General features: G+C 47.9%; 1 protein-coding gene across 1 annotated transcript in view; it reads right to left on the minus strand.

Annotated features, from left to right (window-relative positions):
* Positions 1-10,000, minus strand: part of ern2 (endoplasmic reticulum to nucleus signaling 2) — a 39,568-nt gene that overhangs the window by 6,089 nt on the left and 23,479 nt on the right. Inside the window, exons 17-20 of the mRNA XM_048248102.1 lie at positions 4,254-4,430; positions 4,185-4,201; positions 2,881-3,028; positions 288-415 (exon numbers count right to left, since the gene is read on the minus strand). Coding sequence (XP_048104059.1) covers positions 288-415; positions 2,881-3,028; positions 4,185-4,201; positions 4,254-4,430 — 470 coding nt within the window. The remainder of the gene's footprint in view (positions 1-287; positions 416-2,880; positions 3,029-4,184; positions 4,202-4,253; positions 4,431-10,000) is intronic.

Consider the following 10,000-nt stretch of genomic DNA (forward strand, 5'->3'; position numbering starts at 1 on the left):
CCTGATGACTGTGCTAATTCATAACACACAGGTCCTGATGACTAGCTTGTGCTAATTCATAACACACAGGTTCTGATGGCTAGCATGTGCTAATTCATAGCTAATTCATAACACACAGGTCCTGATTTAAGTACATTTGCGAGCGCAGATTTGATCAGTGTCATGGCACTAATAGTTTATTTATTATCAAAAATGACTTTGAAGCTGTTGTATTAAGGTACAAAACTTACCTAGGGTAAAACTGGCATCATAATATGACACACAGAAACACGCACGCACACACACACCTGGAAGAACTGCAGCTGCTTGTCAGGGGCCCAGAAGAAGGGATGTTTGAGGATGGCACATGCAGGTGGGCGTAGCTCCTGCTCCGGACTAATCATCTTTTCAATCAGGTCTCGAGCGATGACATCCTCTAAACACACACACACACACACACACACACAGAATCAGGTCTCGAGCGATGACATCCTCTAAACACACACACACACACACACAGAATCAGGTCTCGAGCGATGACATCCTCTAAACACACACACACACACACACACACACACACACACAGAATCAGGTCTCGAGCGATCACATCCTCTAAACACACACACACACACAGAATCAGGTCTCGAGCGATCACATCCTCTAAACACACACACACATACACACAGAATCAGGTCTCGAGCGATCACATCCTCTAAACCAGGGGTGGCCAACCCGTCCGATGTAACAACTGATAAGATGCCAATGTGACCGTCAAATGTTCCGTTGAGTGTCTGCTTCTCTGACTGACGTCTACTGTATGTAGCCTACCCTACCTTTACCTTGTACTTGCAAAGGTCAGTGCCTTTGGGAAATGTTCAGGTTTGAAGCTTTATGCATCAGTTAAGTCTGGTATACCAAGTGCCAAACTAACGTGTTAAACACGTTTTTTAACGGTGTTATTTTGGTTATGTTGACATATCAACCAGAAGGGTTTTGCTAGCCTACAAAAAAGATGAATCCGCCTTTTGAATGTCCGTGTTCCTCTTTCTATTTACTCTTAGCATCAGGGTTTTCCTGATTGCAACAGTAGCATTACACCTGGCTAAAGAAACAAACGTTTCTGCTTCTTTATGGGCTAGACTTCTATCCATAACATGACAATAAAATTATTTTTATTTAAACATTGCAGCCTAACTATTGCCAGTACTATCAACTTATGAAAAGCATTTTCATTTACTAGAAATATAGGCTATTTCAAAAAATAAAAAACTATAAATCCAAGGAGAAGTGAGAACATCAGTTGAGCAGCCGCGAGCCGCACGAGAGGAGGCAAAGAGCCGCAGGTTGGCCACCCCTGCTCTAAACACACACACACACACACAGAATCAGGTCTCGAGCGATCACATCCTCTAAACACACACACACACACACACAGAATCAGGTCTCGAGCGATCACATCCTCTAAAACACACACACACATACACACAGAATCAGGTCTCGAGCGATCACATCCTCTAAACACACACACACACACACACACACACACACACAGAATCAGGTCTCCGGCGATCACATCCTAAAAAACACACACACACACACACAGAATCAGGGTCTCGGCGATCACATCCTCTAAACACACACACACACATACACACAGAATCAGGTCTCGAGCGATCACATCCTCTAAACACACACACACACACACACACACACACAGAATCAGGTCTCGAGCGATCACATCCTCTAAACACACACACACACAGAATCAGGTCTCGAGCATCACATCCTCTAAACACACACACACACACACACACACACACAGAGAAATGAGAGCCTTAGTAATCACATTCTTTAAATCACACACACGTTATACATGCACACCCATACACACACACACCATTACACACACACACACACACATCCACAGCATTACACACACACACACAGAAATAAGACCCTTACATCTACACGATGAAAACCAGACTATGTTTTCAACCTTTCACTGACACAACTACACCGTTGTCACACTTAAACCCAAGACACCGACACGACTAGGCTGCTTAGGACACACTTAATGAGATGAAAACCAGGCTGTTTTCAACATTTCACTGATACGAATACGCCGTAAATCCAAGACACACCCAAAAACGTATCTCTAAAATGTGTTCCAGAGTGGGAAATCTTACGTAAACGTTGCAAAATTAAACTTTTTAAAAACACTGATGTCACAGACCTGACAACACAACAACAGTCCAGACAAAACAACCTCACCCCTAATTTCTGTTTACATCAGCCTTGTAGCAAACTAGAAGCACACCGGTTACGAGAAGCACACTGTGTATGAGAAGCACACCGGTTACGAGAAGCACACTGTGTATGAGAAGCACACCGGTTACGAGAAGCACACTGTGTATGAGAAGCACACCGGTTACGAGAAGCACACTGTGTATGAGAAGCACACTGGTTACGAGAAGCACACTGTTTATGAGAAGCACACTGGTTACGTTACTGTTACTGCAAAGCCAGGGTTGCCTAGTTACGTCGGTTATGTTGTAGCTAACTAGAAGTACACTAGAAGTTACGCCGGTTATGTGGTAGCGAACTAGAAGCACACTGGTTACGTTACTGTTACTGCAAAGCCAGAGTTGCCTAGTTGCACTGGTAATGCTACCGGCAAAGCCAGGGTTGCCTAGTTACGCCGCTCAAGCATGGACCCCCCCCCCCCCACACACACACACACGGATACAAGGATATTACGATAACATAATGTCGAGAATTGGCCCCGGCCGTAGCGTGACTGGCTAGGGGACCTGCATTGCACGCCGGTGACCCGGGTTCGATTCCCGCCCCATGATCCTTTCCGGATCCCACCCCGACTCTGTCTCTCCCACACACACATACCGTGCAGATCCTCCATGAAGTGTTCCAGGCTGTAGTCTCCTGAGAGGATGTTGCCTTGGCGACGGAGGGCATCTCCAAATGGGTGCATTCCCCTCGACACCACGTAGTAAAAGACACACCCAGCCGAGAAGATATCCACCGCGCACGTCTGCAACACACACACATATACACAAACCACAGTGTCACAATGTGTGTGTGTGTGTGTGTGTGTGTGTACAGGCTGCCTGTGATCCAGCCTTGTGACTCCAGAGCTGAGGCTAAAGCTGTGTGTGTGTGTGTGTGTGTGTGTGTGTGTGTGTGTGTGTGTGTGTGTGTGCGTGCGGGTGGGCTAATGTGTGTGTATTATTATTATTATTAATACAGGCTACCTGTGATCCAGCCTTGTGACTCCAAGAGCTGAGGCTAAAGCTGTGTGTGTTATTGTGTGTGTATGTGTGTGTGTGTGTACAGGCTGCCTGTGATCCAGCCTTGTGACTCCAGAGCTGAGGCTAAAGCTGTGTGTGTGTGTGTGTACAGGCTGCCTGTGATCCAGCCTTGTGACTCCAGAGCTGAGGCTAAAGCTGTGTGTGTGTGTGTATGTGTGTGTGTGTGTACAGGCTGCCTGTGATCCAGCCTTGTGACTCCAGAGCTGAGGCTAAAGCTGTGTGTGTGTGTGTGTGTGTGTGTGTGGTGTGTGTGTGTGTGTGTGTGTACAGGCTGCCTGTGATCCAGCCTTGTGACTCCAGAGCTGAGGCTAAAGCTGTGTGTGTGTGTGTACAGGCTGCCTGTGATCCAGCCTTGTGACTCCAGAGCTGAGGCTAAAGCTGTGTGTGTGTGTGTGTACAGGCTGCCTGTGATCCAGCCTTGTGACTCCAGAGCTGAGGCTAAAGCTGTGTGTGTGTGTGTACAGGCTGCCTGTGATCCAGCCTTGTGACTCCAGAGCTGAGGCTAAAGCTGTGTGTGTGTGTGTACAGGCTGCCTGTGATCCAGCCTTGTGACTCCAGAGCTGAGGCTAAAGCTGTGTGTGTGTGTGTACAGGCTGCCTGTGATCCAGCCTTGTGACTCCAGAGCTGAGGCTAAAGCTGTGTGTGTGTGTGTACAGGCTGCCTGTGATCCAGCCTTGTGACTCCAGAGCTGAGGCTAAAGCTGTGTGTGTGTGTGTACAGGCTGCCTGTGATCAACCTTGTGACTCCAGAGCTGGGAGGCTAAAGCTGTGTGTGTGTGTGTGTGTGTGTGTGTGTGTGTGTGTGTGTGTTATGTGTGCGTCACGGTGGGTGTGCTGAGTGGAGTGTGAGTGTGAGTGTGAGTGTGTGTGTGTACGGCGCGGGCCGTGTGCTAGCCGCTAGTGGAGTGTGAGTGTGTGTGTGAGTGTGTGTGTGCAGCTCGAGGCTAGCCGATGGAGCAGCCTGGGTCCATCCAGGGCTGGGGGCTGACCCTCGAGCTGAGACTAAAGCTGTGTCTGTCGGCCGGGAGCTTCTTGCAGAGTCCGAAGTCGGAGATGAGCGCTCGCACTCGACCCAACACCCCCCCACACGACAGCAGGATGTTACACGGCTTCAGGTCTCTGTGCACTGAGAGAGAGAGAGGGAGAGAGAGAGAGAGGAGGGAGATAGAGAGAGAGGGAGAGGGGAGAGGGGATAGAGAGGTAGAGAGGGACAGAGGGAGAGAGAGGAGGAGAGAGAGGGAAAGGGAGAGAGGGGGATAAAGAGAGAGGAGAGGGGGAAGGAGAGAGAGAGAGAGGGGAAGGGAGAGAGAGAGAGAGGGGAAGGGAGAGAGAGAGAGAGAGAGAGGAAGGGAGAAAGAGAGAGAGAGAGGGGAAGGAGAGAGAGAGAGAGAGAGAGAGAGGAAGAGAAGAGGGAGAGAGGGGAAGAGAGAGAGAGAGAGGAAGAGAGAGAGAGAGGGGAAGGGAGAGAGAGAGAGGGGAAGGGAGAGAGAGAGAGGTTTAACATCCATTTATTGGAACAGTTTTCAAACCATGGAGTCATAACACGCATGATACATACACAACAGTGCCAACATCCGGCTACACACACACAAACACACTCACACACACCATACAGCCAACATCCGGCTAGACCCCTAAAACTTTCCCCATTCATAACAATATCAATCTGTTTATACATTAAAGAACATGGGGGACGGACACACACACACACACACACACACACACACACACACACACACACACACACACACACACAACCCCCTGACCACCCCAAACAGCCATAAATCCCTCAATGTTCTTAGCCAGGTTATAGTAGTGTTGAATACTGGTGTGTGAGTATTGTGTCTGTGTATAAATCCCTCAATGTTCTTAAGGAGACAATTTTTAATAGCATTCTTCAGTAGGCAAACACAATTTTGATTCGACCACCATCCACTTAAAGCAGCACTACATAAGATCTGCTCTCAGCCTTAAAGCAGCACTACAGAAGATCTGCTCTCAGCCTTAAAGCAGCACTACATAAGATCTGCTCTCGGGGCAGAGCCTTAAAGCAGCACTACATAAGATCTGCTCTTGGGGCAGAGCCTTAAAGCAGCACTACAGAAGATCTGCTCTCAGCCTTAAAGCAGCACTACATAAGATCTGCTCTCAGCCTTAAAGCAGCACTACAGCAGCACTACATAAGATCTGCTCTCAGCCTTAAAGCAGCACTACAGAAGATCTGCTCTCAGCCTTAAAGCAGCACTACAGAAGATCTGCTCTCAGCCTTAAAAGCAGCACTACATAAGATCTGCAGAGCCGGGGGCAGAGCCTTAAAAGCAGCACTACAGAAGATCTGCTCTCAGCCTTAAAAGCAGCACTACATAAAGATCTGCTCTTGGGGGCCAGAGCCTTAAAGGACAGAAGATCTGCTCTCAGCCTTAAAGCAGCACTACATAAGATCTGCTCTCAGGGCAGAGCCTTAAAGCAGCACTACAGAAGATCTGCTCTCGGCCTTAAAGCAGCACTACATAAGATCTGAACTCAGCCTTAAAGCAGCACTACATAAGATCTGCTCGAGGGCAGAGCCTTAAAAGCAGCACTACATAAGATCTGCTCTTGGGGCAGAGCCTTAAAGCAGCACTACATAAGATCTGCTCTCAGCCTTAAAGCAACGACAGAAGATCTGCTCTCAGCCTTAAAGCAGCACTACACAGGGCAGAGCCTTAAAGCAGCACTACATAAGATCTGCTCTCTGCCTTAAAAGCAGCACTACAGAAGATCTGCTCCTCAGCCTTAAAAGCAGCACTACATAAGATCTGCTCTCAGCCTTAAAGCAGCACTACATAAGATCTGCTCTCGGGGCAGAGCCTTAAAGCAGCACTACATAAGATCTGCTCTCAGCCTTAAAGCAGCACTACAGCAGCCCTACATAAGATCTGCTCTCTGCCTTAAAGCAGCACTAAAGAAGATCTGCTCTCAGCCTTAAAAGCAGCACTACAGAAGATCTGCTCTCAGCCTTAAAGCAGCACTACATCAAAGATCTGCAAAGGGGCAGAGCAATTTTAAACATGTTCCAACATACAAAGAAGATCTGCTCTCAGACCATTTTGACCAAAAGCAGACAAACATAACATTCAAAGTAAAACAAAAATAAGATAAATGCTATAAGGGCAGCAAAATTTTTGTTGAAATTGTGCATAGAAGCACTACACTGTAAAATACTATAAAATCTGCTCTTGGGGTAAGAGCCAAAAGCAACACTACAACAAGTGTTCAAGATCTGCTCTCGGGGCAGAGCCTTAAAGCAGCACGACAGAAGATCTGCTCTCAGCCTTAAAGCAGCACTACATAAGATCTGCTCTCAGGGCAGAGCCTTAAAGCAGCACTACATAAGATCTGCTCTCAGCCTTAAGCAACACTACAGAAGATCTGCTCTGCCTTAAAAGCAGCACTACATAAGATCTGCTCTCTGCCTTAAAGCAGCACTAAAGAAGATCTGCTCTCAGCCTTAAAAGCAGCACTACATAAGATCTGCTCTGGGGCAGAGCCTTAAAGCAACACTGATCTCTCAGCCTTAAAGCAGCACTACATAAGATCTGCTTAAAGCAGGGGCCTTAGACAAGACATATTTGCCTTAAAGCAGCACTACAGAAGATCTGCTCTCAGCCTTAAAGCAGCACTACATAAGATCTGCTAAGAGGGGCACATGAAAAATAAAGCAGCACTACATTTAAATCTGCTCTCGGGGCAGCCTAAAAAGCAGCACTAAATACTGTCTGCTCTCTTAAAGGGGCACTACAGAAGATCTGCTCTCAGCCTTAAAGCAGCACTACAGAAGATCTGCTCACCACGCCAAAGCAAGTGTGCAAGTGTAAGATCTGCTCTCGGGCTCAGAGCCTTAAAGCAGCACTACATAAGATCTGCTCTCAGCCTTAAAAGCAGCACTACATAAGATCTGCTCTCAGGGCAGAGCCTTAAAGCAGCACTACATAAGATCTGCTCTTGGGGCAGAGCCTTAAAGCAGCACTACAGAAGATCTGCTCTCGGCCTTAAAGCAGCACTACATAAGATCTGCTCTCAGCCTTAAAGCAGCACTACATAAGATCTGCTCTCGGGGCAGAGCCTTAAAGCAGCACTACATAAGATCTGCTCTTGGGGCAGAGCCTTAAAGCAGCACTACAGAAGATCTGCTCTCAGCCTTAAAGCAGCACTACATAAGATCTGCTCTCAGCCTTAAAGCAGCACTACAGCAGCCCTACATAAGATCTGCTCTCTGCCTTAAAGCAGCACTACAGAAGATCTGCTCTCAGCCTTAAAGCAGCACTACATAAGATCTGCTCTCGGGGCAGAGCCTTAAAGCAGCACTACAGAAGATCTGCTCTCAGCCTTAAAGCAGCACTACAGAAGATCTGCTCTCAGGGCAGAGCATTAAAGCAGCACTACAGAAGATCTGCTCTCGGGGCAGAGCCTTAAAGCAGCACTACATAAGATCTGTTCTCGAGGTCCCCCTATTAGTTGTGAAGCACAATACAGTAATAAAGACATGCGTCTTTTGCAACAAAGTATAAACATCTCTCTTATACAATATACAGTAGAGGGAACATAACTCTGATATAATACAGAGGGAAAGCACCAATGCAGTCTGTAGAAAGAGATCTCCGATACAATATACAGTAGAGGGAATGCAACAACAGCAGTCTGTAGAAAGAAATCTCCCAATTCCTGTAGCATACAGTAGCAGCTTTTTTCCATTTCAATTTCGGAGGGGGGCAGTTTTACAGAGAGAGAGGGAGGAGGGGGGCAGTTTTACTGAGAGATAGGGAGGAGGGGGGCAGTTTTACAGAGAGAGAGGGAGGAAGGGCAGAGAGGGAGGAAGGGAAGGAGAGAGAAGGAGAGTGAGAGAGGGAGGGAGAGAGAGGGAGACACTTCTACTAACCTGACTCATTACATACAATTTCCCAGACACAATGTCACAGAGACAACTACATGGAGGAGCTGGATATGCAAAGACTACAGGTGAAAGAGCTGCAACTTAACACTCATACATGAGTGCTAAGCAGGAGTACAGGTACAGTACAGGAGACTACAGCTGCAGCACTCATACAGTACAGGAGACAAGACTGCAGCACTCATACAGTACAGGAGACAAGACTACAGCTGCAGCACTCATACAGTACAGGAGACAAGACTACAGCACTGTGGTTGTGTATGTATGTAGCACCATCGCTACCTTGTTATAGCTAGCCGGTGCCTGGCTGGGGTTGTGTATGTATGTAGCACCATCGCTACCTTGTTATAGCTAGCCGGTGCCTGGCTGGGGTTGTGGATGTATGTAGCACCATCGCTACCTTGTTATAGCTAGCCGGTGCCTGGCTGGGGTTGTGTATGTATGTAGCACCATCGCTACCTTGTTATAGCTAGCCGGTGCCTGGCTGGGGTTGTGTATGTACAGTATGCAGCACCATCGCTACCTTTGTTATAGCAAGCGGTGCCTGGCTGGGGTATTGTATGTATGTAGCACCATCACACCTTGTTATAGCAAGCGATTGCCTGGCTGGGGTTGTGTATGTACAGTATGTAGCTCCCTTCTTCCTTGTTATAGCTAGCCGGTGCCTGGCTGGGGTTGTATGTATGTATGTAGTAACCATCGCTACCTTGTTTTATAGCAAGCCGGTGCCTGGCTGGGGTTGTGTATGTATGCGGTATGTAGCACCATCGCTACCTTGTTATAGCCAGCGTGCCTGGCTGGGGTTGTGTATGTATACATTATGTAGCTCCCATAGCTACCTTGTTATAGCTAGCCGATTGCCTGGCTGGGGTTATGTATGTACAGTATGTAGCCCATCAGCTACCTTGTTATAGCTAGCCGGTGCCTGGCTGGGGTTGTGTATGTATGTAGCACCATCGCTACCTTGTTATAGCTAGCCGGTGCCTGGCTGGGGTTGTGTATGTACAGTATGTAGCTCCATCGCTACCTTGTTATAGCTAGCCGGTGCCTGGCTGGGGTTGTGTATGTATGTAGCACCATCGCTACCTTGTTATAGCTAGCCGGTGCCTGGCTGGGGTTGTGTATGTATGTAGCACCATCGCTACCTTGTTATAGCTAGCGATGGGTGCCTGGCTGGGGTTGTGTGTATGTATGTAGCACCATCGCTACCTTGTTATAGCTAGCGATTGCCTGGCTGGGGTTGTATGTACAGTATGTAGCTCCATCGCTACCTTTGTTATAGCTAGCCGATTGCCTGGCTGGGGTTGTGTATGTACAGTATGTAGCGCCATCGCTACCTTGTTATAGATAGCTAGTTGCCTGGCTGGGGTTGTAATATGTATGTAGCACCATAAGCTACCTTGTTATAGCTAGCCGGTGCCTGGCTGGGGTTGTATGTAGGTATGTAGCACCGCCGGCTACCTTGTTATAGCTAGCCGGTGCCTGGCTGGGGTTGTGTATGTACAGTATGTAGCTCCATCGCTACCTTGTTATAGCTAGCCGGTGCCTGGCTGGGGTTGTGTATGTATGTAGCACCATCGCTACCTTGTTATAGCTAGCCGGTGCCTGGCTGGGGTTGTGTATGTACAGTATGTAGCTCCATCGCTACCTTGTTATAGCTAGCCGGTGCCTGGCTGGGGTTGTGTATGTACAGTATGTAGCTCCATCGCTACCTTGTTATAGCTAGCGGTGTCTGGCTGGGGGTTGTGTATACATTATGTAGCTCC

Source organism: Alosa alosa, chromosome 7 (genome assembly GCF_017589495.1).
Source record: "Alosa alosa isolate M-15738 ecotype Scorff River chromosome 7, AALO_Geno_1.1, whole genome shotgun sequence".
NCBI classification, from domain to species: Eukaryota; Metazoa; Chordata; class Actinopteri; order Clupeiformes; family Clupeidae; genus Alosa; species Alosa alosa.